General features: G+C 48.4%; 2 protein-coding genes across 3 annotated transcripts; both read right to left on the bottom strand.

Annotated features, from left to right (window-relative positions):
- Positions 1 to 87: 87 nt before the first annotated feature.
- Positions 88 to 9680, bottom strand: FGF11 (fibroblast growth factor 11). Of its 2 annotated transcripts, none has more exons than XM_020966703.2 (5): positions 7824 to 9680; positions 5700 to 5810; positions 5193 to 5296; positions 3133 to 3331; positions 88 to 2438 (listed from the first exon to the last, which is right to left on the bottom strand). In XM_020966703.2, the coding sequence occupies exons 1-5, from the start codon at positions 8014 to 8016 to the stop codon at positions 2347 to 2349; spliced, it is 699 nt and encodes a 232-aa protein (XP_020822362.1). In that variant the 5' UTR covers positions 8017 to 9680; the 3' UTR covers positions 88 to 2346. The 2 variants fall into 2 exon arrangements, with proteins under 2 accessions (XP_020822362.1, XP_020822363.1); XM_020966704.2 differs by having other exon boundaries at positions 3133 to 3247.
- A 709-nt stretch (positions 9681 to 10389) lies between these two features.
- Positions 10390 to 13054, bottom strand: TMEM102 (transmembrane protein 102). The gene is given in 4 exon segments (XM_020966696.2): positions 10390 to 11058; positions 11060 to 11946; positions 12053 to 12279; positions 12685 to 13054. Coding segments are annotated over 3 exon segments (1521 nt in total). The 5' UTR covers positions 12267 to 12279; positions 12685 to 13054; the 3' UTR covers positions 10390 to 10638.
- Between the last annotated feature and the right edge of the window lie 5255 nt (positions 13055 to 18309).

Genomic DNA, 18309 nt, shown 5'->3' with positions numbered 1-18309 from the left:
TAAAATAATTTTACCTCCTGCTCAGCTACCCTCTCCCGCTCAAAACTCCAGGTACTCAATCTTCCCAATTCCAGAACAGACACAGAGTTTGTACAAATCACCTTTAATCGAGGAAATGAGCAGGGGAAGGACTCTTGTTCCCCGGAGAGGGAGGATTTACAGGCAGCAGGTGTCTGTGATGGTAAGGAGTGGGGTGGGATTGGGGCTCTACCAATCATGCGACAATCTCAGGAAGCTGAAATAGGTTCTGAAAGATAATCCCTCATCCTGACCCCAGTTCTTCTAAATTCTTTCCCAGTAGTTTCCAGTTCTCTCTAATTCCTCCTAGTGGTTCCTGAATCTTTCTCTCCCGTGACCTTAAGTGTTCCCATTGAGTCACAGTACAATCCCCCCCCATACTCCTCCTCAACTCACAATTCTAATCTCACAGTTTCTAATCTCATTTTAGTCCTATTTATTCCATCTGCCAAGTATCCCTTTCTTTCTTTCACCCTAGTTGAATTATGACTTACATTCTCTTTTCAGTAATTCAAGGATTTGTGATCTCATCAGTATCTCCACAAACATGGATTACAGACCTCGCTGCAATTTAGCAAGTAGGCTTCGAAATTTGCCTTAGCCAAAAAGTTCATCACCTTAAATGCAACCTGGTGATGAGCCTCTCTGAGTTCAGCTAGAGAAATCTTTGGACAATAGGCAGAAAGCCTGTCTCTGGGGCATACTTGAAGCCTTTCTAGGTTAAGGCCTTCCAGAGATTTTGATCCCCTGGAAAAATTCTTAGGAAACCCAGGGTTATTATATTTTGGTCAAAAATCTGGGGATAGTGAGATGGAGAATCAAAGTTCTCTGATTTTCCCCATCATTACCTGACCAATATGAGAATGTTATTGCTGATTCAGAGGATTCCTTATTTGTTCTCCTATTGACAGCTTCTAGCAGTGTCTCATTATCCTCTTTCCATCCCAGATATTGAGGACTTCATGTTATTTATGGAGGACCCTTAAGGAGTCCCTGGTGAGGTAGCTAAGTATTCATATTTCCATATAATTCAGGAATTATTCCCATAGCCCCCACCTCCCCACCCCAACCGCAGATGTTTTCCTCCCTCCTCCACCCACAGTACTCTGGGTCTCAGTGCCTTCACCCTGAAATTTCATTAAACATGATTTTTCTTTCCTTCCCCCTACCCCTAGACTCCCCCGCCTATTGCCCTGCAAGTACCCATGTTTAGGGAGAGATTGAATTCTAAGCTTTAGAAAGTCCATTTAAAAAGAAGATGGATTTTTTTTCTATATGGAAGAATAAGATTTTTTAGAAAACTTTCTACAGACAAAATAGGAGGTGGGTTTTGGTCCATATATAATGTAATTCTCTCTCTGGACCACAAATAGCATTCATGGAAGAAGTGTGATCCATTGTTTAGAACATCTTCTAGCGAAAGCATGTGGTTATTCAGACTCCAGCTCCATCCAGGGAGAGGGAATGATTTCAACTACAGGTAGAACCACAAGCCATTATAACAGATTCTAGAACCCGGGTCCTTCCAGGGCAGAGGTTAGGACAGTGGTAGTCTACAATTGGGCTCAGTGTAGACCAAGACAATGTCTGTGCTGTGCTCTAGATGTGGTTTTTTTCCATATCTAGATCAAGAATCCATCTTGATCAACATTAGTCTTCAATGACCCAGAACAGAAGTTAGCAATATGACTCTACTATAATACAGAAGATTTTGATGCCAAATTGACTCTGGGTAGGATCCAGATTTCAGAACAGGACAGGACAGAACAGAACAGAACAGTCAGAAGGCTGAGGGGTTTAAGCAAAAGAGAAGGGGCTGTTCTCTAGTTGACCATGGCTTTGTGGTTAGGTAGAAGAATGGCAAAGGAACCTAGAAACCAGGCTTTGTCTATCCTTATTTAGAACCTACAGCTTTGTCTCTCAGGAAATTTTCTGAGAGCTTGTGCAGAAAAGGAAAAAATACAGTGATTAGACAGCCCCCTTAATGGTATATAGCAATGTTTCCAGATCCCCTGTAAGGGTCCTTTAATATAGAAAATTACCAAAGAGCAGATCTTACTAGGATTTAGGTTTTGCAGCAATAGCCCAAGAGTCACAGACCACCCTTAATCTTTTGGGTAATTGTTGTAATGGCTACCACTTTTGTAGTCCTCCTAAATTGCCCAAGGAAGGTCAAAAGAAATATTCTAAGTCAGGAATTTATGGCTTGTGGCAGGGGAGTGGCAAGGAAGGAATGGAACAAGATGAGAGACCAGAATGACTGGCTCAGTCTGGGATCTGTATGGCTGTCTTGATGAAAGACTTGAAGGACACTCCCAGACAACAGGATTATGTTTTAGGGGGCAAAGAGGCTGGAGGCTTGTCATTCGTAGGAGATGTTTCAGGTACGTTGTGCAGGGAAGGCTCCCGGTACATGGCCACTGTGAGGAGGATGGAACAGAGAAAGGGAAACAGTCAGGGATCAAGAAACACAGAAATAAGCAGTGGAGCAATATGAAGATATGACCATAGCCTTTCTTGGCCAAAATGATGGACTAAATGATCTTTAAGGACCCTTGTAGTTCTAAAACCTATAATTTTATGGTTCTATAAAGGAGCTGTCACTGTGTTAATGCTTGGTTGCCTTCTTTCGGTGTTGCTACTGTTGACCTGAAATACTACCTCCCCTCCTCCCTCCAGGTGGGCCCTGGACAGAGCATTTCGAATTCTGAGATAATCTAGTTCAACCCCTCCCCCCCTCACCTCACATACCCTATTTTACAAACATTCAGTATTTCAAGACCAAAACCTCCAGCTCCAACAGGGTCTGTCTCTGTCTCTGTCTCTGTCTCTGTCTGTCTCTCTCTTATCACTATACAACTTTTCTGTCACAATACAAAATGTCTTCACTGGAAGAAACAAACAAAAGCAGAAGTGTTGCCATACACAGCGACTAAGGGCAGAAATCTCCCCACTCCTCATTCCTCCCTGTTATAAGACTTCCCTTTGTTATGACCTAGTTTGAGATATTTGATATATGACCCTCATAGGATCTGAAGGTAGATAGAATCCTTTCTGTGGTGACGGAAATGTACTTGACATGACAGACCCTCCCATCCCTGAGGATGTTCACACCTTCGAGGAGCTTAGGCACAAAATGGGCAGCTGCTTTCGTCTTCTTGACTCTATTTCCCTTCATGACATGGCCCTCCTTGTCCAAACCCAAATACCAGGCTCGGCCTGAACGACGCTGGCGGTAGAGGGCAGAGGCGTAAAGGACATAATAATTCTCAAAGACGCACTCCTTAAAGCGACACTCTGCTGTAAAGTGTGGCTTGAGGATGAGGTCACATAAAGAGAAAACAAAGGCAGGGAGGAAGAAAGAGAAATTGATATTAATGGCCAGGAGGCTGATGTTTCTCAGTCTTGGGCCCCACCCTTCCTTACGAAATGATACATAAAATCTACAGTTTGGGACCAAAATCCTCTGAGTGGTGAGGGAAGGAAATAAAGATGAGTTCTGGGAGCCCAGATGCCTATGGGTTTGGGGCTGGATTTCTGTGTATTCCTGTATCTAATTCTCCAACCTGCCTCCCATCTCCCTCTCTCTCCCTCCCTTCCTTTTCTTCCAGTCTAGCAGTTCTCAAAGTGTGGTCAGTAGATCCTTGAGAGTACCCCAATGGGGAAAGGGACCTCAAAGTCCAAACTATTTTTGTAATAATAATAATAATAAATTATTTGCCTATTAAAATACTCCCTGATTTTTCAACTACATATCTGTGTGAGATCATACTGTTTTTATATACTTTAACCAAAAAACATATCACAGTAGATTGAATACAGAAGTATATGTGAAAATCTAGCTGGTCTATTAAGCCAGACATTAAAGAAATTTGCAAAAACATGCAAAGTAGGGGGCAGCTAGATGGCCTAGTGGATAGAGCACTGGCCCCGGAGTCAGGAGGACATGAGTTCAAATCCAGCCTCAGACATATAACACTTACTAGCTATGTGACCCTGGGCAAGTCACTTAACTCCACTGCCAAGACCAAAAAGGAAAAAAAGCACAAAAACATGCAAAATAATGCCACTTTTCTCACTAAAATTTTTATATTTTGGAAAATAGTTATTTTCATAAAATATCTTATTTATGTTGGTTAACATGTTTTTGTTGTTATTCAGTCATATCTGACTCTTTGTGACCCCATTTGGGGTTTTCTTGGCAAAGATATTGAAGTGGTTTGCCATTTCTTTCTCCAGCTCATTTTACAGATGAGAAAACTGAAGCAAACAGGGTGAAGTGACTTGCCCAGGGTGACACAGCTAGTAAGTATCTGAGGCCAGATTTTAATTCAGTCCTCCTGACGCCAGGCCCAGTGCTCTATCCGAAGAACCACCTAGCTGCCCTGACATGGTATAACACGTACTGAGTTTAGTATTGTTATTTTAACTGAACTAATACATATTTTTTAAAACTTATGTTTTAATTTCTAATATGTTAAATATTGATTGACATAACCCACATAAACAAAAACTTTCGATTATTCAGTACTTTTTAAGAGTATAAAGTGGAAGCAAAAAGTTTGACAACTCCTTACTCCAGTGGATTTGGGCTCTAAGCTAGAGGGAGGGGACAGGAAGTAAACAGACTCAGATATCCTTGGGCAAATCAATTAATTTCCCTAGTCCTCAATCTCTTCCCTCCTCACTCTTCAGTCTCAGAGTGTGAAAATGATTTGGTCAAAGAATGCATAACTGGCAGAGCTATGGAAGAACTCAGGTCTTTCTTTCCACATGCCCTGCCTGGCTCTCCTGGTCATTATTAAATCTGGGGATATAGGGGGGTACTCAAAAGAGAGAAGCCATAAGGGGTTCTAGGCATGTGGTTGTGAGGTTGTGAGGGTATCCCTTGCAGAGGCTATAAAGGGATTTGGAAGGAATCTCCCTCAATAGTCTCTTGTGTAGTGAGGGGATATGATGAGGGTATTGAAAGGTTACTGAGGAGAGAGAAATTGTAGAAAAAATTTAAGGAATTCAGAGAGGGAAATTATTTTGAGATTGATGACTCTGTTGTAGAGTGTGTGTAACAGGATTGAGAAGAGGGTCAAATGTGGGATCAACAGGGAAAGTGCCAGGGAGTGGGGTGGGAGGAAGGAGGGTCCCAGGACAGAGGAAAATGAGGAGAGGAGTCTCACCGAGCTGTAGAGTAGCCCCTCTGCATTCATGGCTACATAGTGCCCCAGCTTGGTGCTCTGGATAGTGACCACACGGAGACCCACAGGGATCAAGTTAAACTGAGCTGGAGGGTAGAGTGAGAGTTAGAGATGCAAGGGATCCAACCCCTGGCCTTAATCCTTAAGTATATAGAATTCAGATGCCTCATGCCCATCCCCTCAAAAAAAAAAAACCCAAAACAACCCAACAAAACTCTGAGCCTACCATCAGTTCACCCTACCATCAGCTCCACTCCAGGGACAGCCACTCTGACTCTGGCCCATCCCCACTCCTGGATGTCAATGACAGATAGAAACAGAGACTAAAATAGGATGGGAAAGTAACAGGGTGGATAGGAAATAGATAAGCTATTCCTTCAGTTGCCTTAGGCATAAGGGTACAGTAAGAGAAAAGAAGCCCTAAGCATCTGATATCCACTTCTTCTCTCCTCTCTAACTCCCCACACCCCAAAAATTCCCTTCTCTCACTGAAGGAGCTGGTATCCTCTTGTGTGCCATTGATGCTCCCATCTGGATTGGCCTGGAGATAGAAACCCTGACGGCAGAAAAGCTTTGTGATGATGCCTTTGAGCTGGGGCTCTAAGGGGAGAGAGAGACAGGAAGAACTTGACATTAATCTTTGGTGAAGATTTATCTTTCCAAGTTTGATCCTAGAAATAGGAGGGGGTGAGGGAAGTGGGGAAAGTAGTTAGGGAGAACTAAGATCTACTGCTCTTTCACTGACTCACTGCTTGAAACCCTCTAGCTTTGGCCTTTCTGTCTCCTGGGGAAGTCTGCACCCTGTCCCTGCCCCCACCATTAGCTCTCAGTTTAATTTGTTGAAATTTATTTAAATAGTTTAGTTCCTGCTCAATAGCTGAGTTGGAGGGGGAAGGGAAGGAGTTATGATAAGGGGAAAAGACAGTGACAAAGGCAGTCAGAAACACTATAGTTTTTGTGGTGGGTAATCTCAGGTTGGACGTTGGGGGAAGGGGGCTACTCAAGCTATGGGGGGAGGGAGCTGACTCTGCTGGAATCAAGCTTGCTGACTCAGCACCTGATGCTGCCCAGCCTGGCTTGGGCCTCTGCCGTCTGCCTGGTCATCTGTGCCACTAATCAGACTGCCACAAGCCTGTCTTCCTGAGAAACCAGGAATCTGGGGGCTCCAGCCGATTCCTCTTCTCCAGTCCTCATTAGCATTAGGGACCCCGGACTTCCAAGCTGGGGAGGGAGGATTGTAGTGGCGCATACAAAAGATGAGTGTAAGTGAAGGGCCGAGTGTAATTGTGTGTACGTGTGTAAGGGCTAGAGGGGTGTGGAACAGAAGGGCAAAGGGACATTTCCAAAGGGTGGGCTCTGGACTGTACCACAGAAAAAGACAGAGTGGGTGGGTAGAGGAATCATTCAACGAGAACTTGGGGTAGGGGTTATTGAGACTCTCACTTCCTAATCAATTTGGGAAAAGTGGGGAAGGGAGGACAGGGACAGCGCCCCTTTTTTCGAGATGGTCGTCTCTTCCTCTCCCTTTTCACAGTATAATTCCCCAAGGGGAATTTCGTGTATTACCTCCTGCCCTTCTGCGGGTGGTACAGTCCCAATCAGTCTTTCCTGTCCCCGTCCCCCCTACCACTCTCTCCCCCCCCCCGCCTCTTCATTCCCCTAGTCCCCCAGAATCTTTTCTGAACGCCTGGGTTCCTGTGGGGAGGGGAAGCCAGTCCAGCGGGTGCCAGGGCTTTGTGTTCTTGGAGGAAGCAGGACTTGGAGGGGGGTGTGAAAAAAATTGGGGAGGAGAATCCAGAGGACATTCCTTGTTCGGTTCCCTGGGAGTGAAGGAGGGGAAAGAGGGAGGACACAGTAGAGTTCTGGGATCGGGCAGGGAGAGCAGAGTGGGGTGCGGGGGGAGGAAGCAGGGAGGTAGGGGTGGGGGAGGAGCTGATCTGCAAGGACACCCTAGGGAGAGTTAGGGAAGGTTGTCTCAGAGCCAGGTGAGGTTAAACAAGAAACCCCCCAAGCTAGAGATTGGGGTAACAGAAGAGCAGAGGAATGGGGATGGGGTAACCAGCTTAACTGGGAGGAAAGAGAAAAGGACTTCGCAGAATCGAAGAAACTAGGTTGTGTGACCCAGGCATTCCGAATCCTCGGTAGTCTCAGTTCGGGCTTGAAGCAGAGCAGCAAAAGGACAGGAAGAAATGCACGTAGCCTGGCAATGCTGGGAGGGGGTGGGTGGGGAAACAGGATGCTTGGGTTCCTGAGAGGGGCGGGTGTTAGTTAAACTCCGTTAAAACCCCTGACATTTCCCCTAGCTTTAGAAGAGAAAGAGGCTCAGGATTATGCGGGAACGGAGAAAGGAAACTGAGGAGCAGCAGAAAGGGAGAGTAGCTGAACTTCTAGTCTCCCCATTGCCCAACTCTCATTAAGGAGTTTTCATCTATCTTATCCAACCCTCAGCTCAGCCCTCTAAAGTATTTTCGTCCAGCCTTCTCTGGCTCTTCTCTCCCGCTACTCTCCTTGGGGGACCCAGGTATTCTTTTTTCCATCCCTGAGATTTCTCCTTTAATCTAGCTCCCACTTCAACCTACTCAGGAGCCCAGAACCCCAACTGTTATCACTCACCGGGGGCCCTGTCCGGCCGTGTCCGTCGCCCCCCACACAGGCGGACCTTGGAGAGCAGAATCAGTATCTGCTTCTGACACAAGGACTTAGTACCCCTCGGGCACACTCGCCGTTGGGCTGACACCGGTCGGCTCGTCCCAGGGTCTCGAACCTCTCTCTTCTGCCTGATCAGGCTGCTGGCCAGCGCCGCCATCTCCAACCACCTTCCCTCCCTTTAGGGGACAGTCGAATTTCCCTACGACGTCCCCTAACTCCGCCACTCTCACAACGGAGGTATACAACCCAAGTTGTATGGAGGCACCTCAATAGGACACAATCCTCAATCTCAATCTGGCTCCCAGAATGCCCCCCACCCCCAATTGAAAAACACTGCAAACTGGCAGATAGTTCAAGGATGAAAGCTAAATCCTTCCCTTCATCCAGGAAGGCACCCTCCAATCTCTCAAATAGGGTGGTACCCCCAAATTTATCCCAGATACTCTCCTTTGTGTTCCTGGATTCTTCACCGTGAAGTAGTATCCCAATTAAACCCTCCCCCCTAAGTACTTCAAAAGGGTCCCTTCAACTGCCCTCTCCCCCTGTCACCCCTAAACTTGATGGGAATCCTTCAACTCTTACTTGGTTCAAGCTTTGTGAATCCCCAGCTCTTGCCGCCAATTCTCTGGGTTTCCCTTCCTCGTAGCCCCAAATTTTCTCTCCTTTCCTTCACTGTCCTGGCCCTAAATCGATGTAACTCCAAGGCTCCCGTTTTTCTGCACCTCTCCATATAATCTCGGCTGACCAGACTTTGTAGACCCTAACTGGCTGTGGGAGATGACAGAAATGAATCTCACAACTCCTCCCTGTCAGCTCAAGAAATCTAAAAGGGTGAGAAGGAAACAGGGCTACATCTCCAAATCACCCACCGCAGCAACACTTGGTGCAGCAGCTGTGAGAAGGTTAAAGGGAATTGGGGTCTTCTTTGCCACCCTTTAGTCCCCAGATTGGAATGTATCTCCTACCTCTTTCCATCCTTCTCAAAACCTATATCCCAGAACTCCTGGGACGTTCCATTTGCCAGGGTCCTGAACTTCTTTCCAAATCAACCATAAACTTGGCTTATGCCTCCTCTTTTCAGCAAGTCAACACTCTACCTCCTCAAATCCCTAGAGGCCCTAGTTTCTAGTGACCAGGTATCCTCTAAACTTATCCTTACCTCTACTTCTTCCCTGGCGCTTCCATATATGCCCTTCTAGCTCCAGCAACTTAGGGGTTATCAAGGTGCAGTGGGTATGGAAGATCCCTTCTTACATCCTGTCACCCCAAAACAATGAATCTTTAACTTCACTCTAGGTATCCCACAAAATGTTATCGGGGAGTCTCGGTGCAGTCTTCTAGCTATTTGACCTCCAGCTAGCTACTCCAAAGTGTTGCACCCCACTTTCTCCCTGGTACTCCCCAAATTAGCCTGCCTCCTGTACTTTCCCCATGCGTTTCTGCGCTCCCCAGGGTCCCCGTCCAACGTTCCTTAGCGATTGCTTGCACCCCAATTTCTTTCCTGAGACCCCCCAAACCTGTCCTGTTGATCCTGCTGCCGGCAGTGATGGATGGCTCAGGCTCTCATATTCTCCTCCCTCACTGTCCCCCTGTCAGCAGAGGGTTCCCCGCGCGGTCCACCTTGGCGCTCTCTATCCCTCCCCGCCCAGGGAAATAGGGGTGGGTTCACAGGGCGTCCCCAGTCCCCCGATGGCGGCGCTCCAGGCCTCAGCAGCAGGACTGACTGGAAAGCAAGCCCAGGCAGCAGAAGCAGTAACGGCAGCCGTCGCAGCAGCCGCAAACTCGCGTCCTGCTCCCCCACCTCAGCCCAAGAACCCAATCCGAGGGCGGGGCAGGGGGCGGAGACAGCATCAAAAAGAGGACGGTGGAAAGGGACTCCTGGATCTGTTAGAGAACCTGGAAATGGAAGTGGCTGGGGATATAGGGAGGGAACACACAAGCCGGTGGTGGTAGGCGAGTCATGACTCCCAGGAGGGGGAACAAGGTGCACAGCTTAACTCTGGGCGACAAAAGTCTAGAAAATGCATGAGAAAAGGGGGAGGGGCTAGCTGAGTGCTGGAGAAGAAATTGAACTGTGGCTGAAGATAGAGGAGGTTTTTAGGTACTGGGGTGGGTGGGTGTGTGTGTGTGTGTGTGTGTGTGTGAGAGAGAGAGAGAGAGAGAGAGAGAGAGAGAGAGAGAGAGAGAGAGAGAGAGAGAGAGAGAGAGAGAGAGAGAGAGAGAGAGAGAGAGAAGAGAGAAGAGAGAAGAGAGAAGAGAGAAGAGAGAGAGAGAGAGAGAGAGAGAGAGAGAGAGAGAGAGAGAGAGAGAGAGAGAGAGAGAGAGAGATGGGGAAGGGATCCATTGCCAGGAGGAGGTAGCTGTTTTCTAATATTTCCAATCTGACCAAATTGGCCAGGCTCCATCTTATCATCCTCTCATGCTGTGTCAGCATATCCCCTTCACCCCTTTACTTGGCTCCCACCTAGGGTCACACACAGGAGGAATTCCAAGAGGGGTTGTGAGAGGGGCAAGAATAGAAAAGGAAGAAATGAGGAGTCTCTGGGTCAGGGTCTTGATGAGAGATGTGTGCATTTTGGGGAGAGGGTGGCGGTGGTGAGGACAAGATAAACATTTTTTTTTTTCAGGGTCAGGACCAAGACAACCAGCAGCATCAGAAAGTTCGAGGGCTAGGTCTCCCAGAACGAGTTATGTCACCGGTTGGGGAGAGGCGGGAATAAAGGAGGTTGGGGGGGAAAAAAAGAATTAAAATTCTTCTGTCTCCTTCCAGGCACAAATTTTAATGACCCCCGCCTATGACCCCGCCCCCCTTCCGCGCAGTCTTGGCCTCCTCCACTGCAGTTCTGAGAGCCCCTACAGGGTCCCCCCGGAGTCGGGCGAGAGCCCCGGCCAGCTCCGTAGCCCCCTCCCCGGCCGCCAGCTCCCGCCCTTCCAGGAAGTAGTCAGGCAGACCCCCAGCCTCGAGGCCGCGGCTTAACTCGTCCAGCAGCCCGAGGCAACAAGCCCCGGCGTTCTCGGGCCGCCCCAAATAGAGGGCTGGGAGTCGCTCGCAGGCCCAGTAGAGCAGGGTCCGCAGGAGGTAGGGAGCCGCGCAGCCGGCCCCGGCCACCAGGGGGCGTAGTAAGGCCTGGGCGGCGGCGTGGGCCTGGAGCAGAGGTTGGGGGATGCGGGCCTTGAGCGCCAGCTCCTGGCGGGCAAAAGCAAATCCGCCAGCACAGCCCATCCTCCTTTTTGGCTCGGTAGCCCGGCACGAGATAGCAGGCGGTAGGCCCGGCGGCCACGGGACCCATCCAGGCGTGGGTCCGGGTTCCCTCGGGCCAGCCGGCAACGGAGACCCCTGGCACCAAGTCAAAGAGCAGGAGGCGGGGGGGAGGGCCTGGGGTGGATAGAAGGATGGTAGTGACTCCGGCATGGCGGGCAGCATGGACCAGGCGCACGGCGCCGGGGTCCGGGGTCAAGGAGACAGCTACAGCAGATAGCGAGGAAAAAAACCAGGCAGCCACTTGGGTGGGGCACAAAACGGGCCAGTTTTCCTGAGGGCCCCGCCCCTCAGGCTCTGGGACTGGCTGTCCAGGCAGTTGCTCTGTGACGTCACTGTGCGGTTCCTTCAATAAGCCTCGCTCTTCCGAATCCCTCAAGCCGCGCCGCTCTTCCGCGGGCGATGGCGACTTGGGGTCGGACTCGACCAGCTCGCGCCGGGACGTCTCCGCAGACTCGGGCCCCGTGACGTCACACGGAGGCTTCTCCAATGGGCACGCCTCTTTTACTGCCTCCTTCCCATCCGGCCCTGCCCGGGCGGAGGGCCCTAGGCAGTCGCACCAAGCCTCCAGGGCCGAGGCCCCGCCCACTCGCTCTTGGAGGCGGAGCCATGCGCTGCCAGACTCCAGCTCGAAGTCGGGCCTTACCCCCTCACAGTCCAGCCAGAGCAAGGGCACCAGGAGCGTGAAGCCGGCGTCGTAGTGGGGCCCCCGGACGTAGGGACCCAGGGGTCCAGGCCCCAGATCTAGAGAGCCCTCGCGGACTCCACCGCGCAGGAGCAGAAGCTCGGTTTGCCCAGGGACACGGGGGTCCCGTCGGTGGATGAGACCTGAGGATAAGGGGAGGGGGTCAGTCGAGACTCTCTATGGGGCAGTTGAGAACTCGCATGGGGGCACTGCAGAGAGGACAGGAGGGACCAAAGGTGACACACTTACTGAGCAGAGAGAAGACAAAGTCCTTAGCCCGGAGGAGGTCGGCCCCGGGCTTTGGCCCGCCGTGCCAGCTCTCTTGAACCCCCAGCTCTTGGATCAGTTGAGTCAGCTCCTGCAGCTGCGCTCCGGAGCAGAAGTCGAGGTCCGTGAGGGGACGGGCAGGGGCTGGGGGTGGCGGACCCCACCAGGGGGTACCCCTCCAGACTGCGGAAGCCATGTCGGGGCTGAGGCTATGGACACGGCGGGGAGAAAGGGAAAATGGGGCTCAATTCATTCTTCTGACTCGGGCTAGGACCATCCATTCCTTCCCCAGGCTACCCTGTATTCTAGGGCGGCTAAGGAGGTCTTGTTTGTTTAAATGGAAAATGCCCAAATATTCTTCAGTTTCCACCTCTTCCCTCAAGGTGTGTTCCCACATCCTCCCCCCCACCCCAAACATGCGAGCTCCCTACCAATTAGTACCAGTTAGACCTGACAGGTGGTTAAAAAAAAAAAGAGCTGTCTCTCCTACCTTCCTCCCCCCCCCCCGCCCAAGTTCAGCCCTGGACTCAATAGCAGTCCAGTCCTATCCCTACTGTCTAGTTCTGGGTGCCAGAAACATCTCTTTATCAGCCCCTAGTGTTCCCTTCCCTTACCTGCTATTTGGGGGTGTGGTGGGGGGATGATGGCAAAGGACCTCAGGCGACCGCAGGGAGGGGAAAGAAAACGGGAGAAAGCTTCGGAGAAAATCCTGCGGGTAACTTCCTTCTCTCCACCAGGGCACGCCCCTTTTACCTGAGGAAACACCCCTCTCTGCCTAGACTCTAAACTCGGAAAGTTCTGGCCCCACCCCTTTGCCTTGGTTCCTTTTCCCTAGCTCCAGGCTCCAGAGAGGCTTCTGAATCGGGCTGGAAATTGAAGTCTCTCTCGTCGTCTCTCCCTCCCACTCTTCCAGCCCTTTCCAGTAAATACGGTGTTCAGGATTCACTTGGTAGGGAGGAAAGGGGGCATGCAAGAAAATATAGTTTAGTTTCTGTGTATCCAAGCCTTGTCTGGGAGTTGTCTTTACAGGCTAGCTGGTACTCTGCTGCGCCCTACTGTCTGGTCAGGGTAGGGGTGGAGCATACCAGACTGATAAACTGAATTTTATAGACATTCGAGGGACTTCAGCAGCCATCAAGACCCACTCTAACCTCCAAAGGAATTCTCACTGTAAAACTACTGGACAAGTGGTAATCTTAAAGATTCTGCTTATGAGGAAGTAGTCCAGGTAGTCCATTTCACTTTTAGACTGCTCTAATTAATTAGGAGGGGCAGCTAAGTATGGCAGTGGATAGAATTCCAGGCTGGTGTCAGGAAGACTCCAGTTCAAATTCGACCTCAGACACTTGTGTAACCGTGGGCAAGTTACTTAAACCTGTTTGCCTCAGTTTCCTCATCTGTAAAATGAGCTGGAGAAGGAAATGGCAAACCACTCTAGTATCTCTGCCAAAACAAAACAAAACAGGCCTAAAAGGGGTCACAAGGGGCAGCTTGTGGAGCAGTGGATAAAGTTCTGGTCTTGGAGTCAGGAGGACCTGAGTTCAAATTTGGGGCAAGTCACTTAACCCTGATTGCCTCACCAAAATCGAAAACAAACAAAAAGGGGTCACAAAGATCTGAAATGATTTAACAATTAGGAAAGTTTTATTTTCTGACTTCAAGCCTAAAAAGTACCTTTGAAACTTCCGTCCACTGATCTTGATTCTGCCTTCTAGGGCCAAATAAAACAAGTCTAATCTGTCTTCGACATGATAATCTTAAAATACTTGAAGAAAGCTGTCAAGTCCTTGCTAAGTCGAAACATCCCCAATTCCTTTGGCTGGTCATGAGCTCAAAGTATCCTTCACCCTCTTGGTCGCCCTCTTTTGGACCATTATAATAATAAGCTTATTACAACAATATCATTCACATAATGCTTTAAGTTCTGCAAAGCACTTTACACTTTTACATTTTGTCCTCACAACAATCCTGGGAGGTAGGTTATTTTAACAATTTGAGAGGTAGCTATTTGTATCCTCATTATGCAGGTGAGAAAACTGAGGAAGACAGGAGGTTAAGTGATTTGGCCTGGGTCACACACAGCTAGTAAGTGTCTTCAGCGATATTTCAAATCATGTTTATCCACAAATCTTGTGTTCTATCCACTGTGCCACCCAGTTGCCCCTAATTCCCTCTAGCTCATCAGTGTCTTTCCTGAACTAGGGCAACCTGAACTGAACACAATAGGCCATTTGAAGGCCTGACCAGGGCAGAATACAGAGGAGCTATCCTTTCTTTATTCCTGAAAGCTATGTCTTAATGAACCCAAAGACTACAGGATTGTTTTGGGCTAATTTATCATACTCATATCTTACAATCCACTAGGGTCCGCACATCCCATAATGAGGGATCTTAGAATTCACTAAATCTTATGTCCAAATTTTTTCTGACAAACTGCTTGTTCTTATGAAGTTGGTTAGGGTTTGAATTCAAATGTAAGACTTTATATTTATCATTATTAGACTGAACCCAAGGCTCAAGCCTATCAAGAGCCTTGACTATCATTCAGTGTATAACCCTCTCAGATCTATGTCTTCTACAAATCTGGTGAACAAGCACGTATCAAAGGCACTGAAAAAAATATAAAACAGAACATGGCCAAGCATGGTTCTCTGGAGTACTCCACTGAGAACTTGCTGCTAAAATGATATAGAAACTATTAATGACAGAGTCTGGTCCTTGAACCAGCATTGAATCTATCTAGTTGTGTAGAACTACCTAGGTCAGATCTCTCCATCAGGACATGTGCCCTTCTCTATTCCTGCACCTCTCCCATTTTTTACAGTTTTTAAGATGTTACTGACAGCTGAGCCCCTGGTTTCTCCATTATAATCATGGTCAGATCTAGGAAGACTAAGTGAACCTGTTGTACCGAGAAATCAGTGAGCAAGATGCAGACGTAATTTAAAATGTGGATTTATTAGTGCGCGGCTGCGAGGGGTATGCACACCCAAATCAAGCAGCCCCGATCAGGGGTCGAGCTAGGGTTTATATGGAAAAGAGCATGGGAAAGAAATGCCAGGAACACCGATGAGGTAATCCAAAGGTGCAGGTGTCTTTGGGGGCTATGGATGGGAAAGTACAGGGAGTATACCGGACAGGGAGGGGGATGGATCTTTGGAGTCTGGCAAGAGGAAGAGTCCTTGGGCTGGCTAAGGACACCCCTCTCTCTCTGTCTTGATGAAAGAATGCTCTGCAACAAGGGAAAGCTTTCTTACAACCCAGGAACTTACTAAGGAATTGGAAGGCTTCCAGAGACATGATCTGAGGGCTGGGGCCTGAGCAGCCCAGCTCTGTGTAGCTGTACCAGGGAGAGAGATAAGGGTCATGCTGAGGCCGTGCATGAATAACCGCTAGGCACAGTGTCCTTGGGCTGGGGAGTGGTTGTTAGAGACAGTGTTTCTGAGAGAAGTTGGGGCACAAGTACAAGCACAAGCACCCGAGCACCCCATTATTATGGATCAGAGATCACACAAACCAGACCAGGTGTCCTGGTCTCTGGTATAAACATAATTATCTAAAGCAATTATATTGCAAGCTTTCTTATCCATTTGCGTTGGAGGTACGGCTATGCTGAGCTATGCAAGAGTACATTTCACTATTGTTTAGATTTAGGAGGAAAGAGGTCTGGGGCAAGATTAAGCAGTAATTTCTGCTTTCCATGACTTAAAGGGCCCTACTACCTAAATGGTAAAATAATATTCTGCATTACAAACCTGGGCAAATCTCTTAACTACTCTGAGCCTTAGTTTCCCTGTCTGTAAAATGAAGGATCTGAATGAATCTCTAAACCTTATTATAGCAACAGCCGAGCTTAGTGGATCTAGAGGGCCAAACCTAGAGTCAGGTTCAAGTCCTTCTTGAACTGTGTGGTCATGGTCTCTTAACTTCTGAGTGCCCCAAGCAATTTTCCAAGAGTTTAAGTTACAGAAAGTTGCCTTTCTGTATTGATAAGAGAAAATTGCCACACTAGAAATCCCCCAAAATGGGTCCCTTTAAACTCCAAGTGCTTTGACAAAAAGGCAAGTGTTTGTTAAAATAACCAGGGCTTGGGTTAGAGGCTGTATTAGACCAGATAGGAAAGGTCAGGACCATAATATGCCCAGAGGAGAGGATGAGGTCAGCCAGAGTTCAGGGCTCCAAGACTAGGACATTAATGGGGCGGGGGGGGGGGGGGGAACCGGGCACTATATTATTGAAGCGGGAATCGATGTTCACCACAGATGAGCAGAAGTCTAAATGAACAGTTCAAATTAGCATCACATTTAAGAGGCAAGGCTTGTAAGGGGTAAGCTCCCAGGCACTGAGGAAATAGGAGGATGATGGCAGGACTCAGCAAATGGGAGAACAAGGACAAGATGAAGGGAATCCCAACAAAGGAAAATCACTGTCATTTTCAAGACCACTCAAATCTCACCTCACTTCTGTGGTGGGGGTGGGGGTGCCCCAGCTGTTGGTGCTTTCAGAACCCCTCTGTAAACCTATCTTGTATGTACTTAGTTATTTTTGTGTTTTCTCCCCACTAGAATGCATGCTTCTGGATGGTAAGGACTGTTTTGCCTTTCTTTGCATTCCTAGCACTTAGCGGAGTGCCTGGTACTTAATAAATGACTGATTGACAAGGAGCAGCACTTGATTCGCCTCTCCTTTCAGACTGCAGGGACTCCAGATTCTGAGCCAGACATTGCCAGCTTAGAGCGAACCCTCCGGCTAAGGCCAGATTTGGTTCTATAATATGGATCATAGGATTTATAATTAGAAAAGACAAAGGAGACCATAATCTACCTCTCCTTTTACAAGTAGGGAAAGTGACTTGCCCAAAGTTGAACAAAGAGGTTGGATTTTGACTCAGGTCCTTCTGATTCCAGGATCCGGGGATTTTTGCACTATGTTTTATGGGGGAAGAGGCTGCTGCTGAAGATTAAATAGGCACTTCAGTCAGAGTTAAAAAGGCTTATGTTGTGGGTCTAAGTATCCAGGTACACACTCTGCTGTTCTAGAGGAAGGGGGAAGGGAACAATCACTTATTAAGTACCTACTAAGGGCCAGGTACTGTGCTGAGTGCTTTACAAACAGTAGCTCATTTGACTCTCCCAACAGCCCTGTGAGGTAGGTTATTATCCCCATTTTACAAATTGAGGAAACTGAGACAGAGGTCAAGTGACTTGCCCATGGCCACACAGCTAATAAATATCTGAGGCCAGATTTGCACTTAGGTCTTACTGACTCCCAACCCACTGAACCACCTAGCTGACCTCGAACAAGGCCCAGTATCATTTCTGGGGAAGCACCTTTCTCCTGTCTCAGCCTCACAGCTAAGCTGGAGCCCCTAAGGGAAACGTGGATGGCAGCTGAAGGATCCTGCCTCAGACAAAGCTACCAAGCCCAGAATTGGGAAAGAGGAGAGGAAGTCTTGGCAAGTGAGGGGGCTAGAACTGAAGACTGATAGTATCCAGATTTATGGTGGTCTGTGGGCTGTATTGTTATGGTAGAGCAATCCTCAGACCTCAAGATTCACGGGGCCTTCTCGGAGGATAATCTATGCAGTTGAAAGAGCATTGCATTTCATACAATCACAGAATTTGAGAGCTGGAAGGGACCTCAGTGGCTTTGTAGTCCAACCCAATTGATCTGGATTTAAGATTAGTAAGAACCACTTTGAAATCTTGGCTCTGCCACTTACTTACATGGGTGACCTTGGGCAGTCATTGAGCCGCAGTTTCTTCATTAAAATCAGAAAGTTGGACCAAATTGATCAATAAGTCTCTTCCAGCTGCAAATCCTGTCAATCCTGTGTCTTCCATCTCTCTGCCACCTCCCCCCCCCATAGAGTTCTAGAGGTTCTAGAGGCCTTTTGGCTGCCTAAGAGGATCTAAATATAATGGCGGTAAGAAAGGGTAAGTTACCTCGGAGATCTGGTCTGGACTCTTCCCTGTGACCATAGAGACTAATCAGGTTTGGGACTGGACTGGACCCTGAATACCACCATGCAATTCTTTTTCCTTTTTATACCTGTCCCTTTATTGCCGAGCTTTCCCCCAAGTCTTTGTCATGGACCAGTATTCCAAGTCTTCCCTCTGCCTTTCCCTGGGACAGTCAGAGAGGGTTTTAGGGCCACAGGAGGTCCTGAGGGCATAGTCTCTGGCATATTCCTTGTTTAGTCTGAGCTGCCTGGCATCAAAGACCACATGACCTGTCTC

This window comes from Phascolarctos cinereus, unplaced genomic scaffold (genome assembly GCF_003287225.1).
Source record: "Phascolarctos cinereus isolate Bilbo 61053 unplaced genomic scaffold, phaCin_HiC Scaffold_5;HRSCAF=322, whole genome shotgun sequence".
In the NCBI taxonomy this organism is placed as follows: domain Eukaryota; kingdom Metazoa; phylum Chordata; class Mammalia; order Diprotodontia; family Phascolarctidae; genus Phascolarctos; species Phascolarctos cinereus.
The sequence above is the reverse complement of the archived record's forward strand: the minus strand, read 5'-3'. Positions and strand labels throughout refer to the sequence as shown.

Excerpts from the sequence above, each read along its gene's own strand:
- FGF11 (XM_020966703.2), bottom strand. The coding sequence starts at position 8,016 with ATGGCGGCGCTGGCCAGCAGCCTGATCAGGCAGAAGAGAGAGGTTCGA. Across the intron at positions 3,332-5,192 it reads AGGGGCTACTCTACAGCTCG|CCACACTTTACAGCAGAGTG; the intron begins GTGAGACTCCTC and ends CTCATCCTCAAG. Across the intron at positions 2,439-3,132 it reads TGTGCCTAAGCTCCTCGAAG|TGGCCATGTACCGGGAGCCT; the intron begins GTGTGAACATCC and ends TCCTCCTCACAG.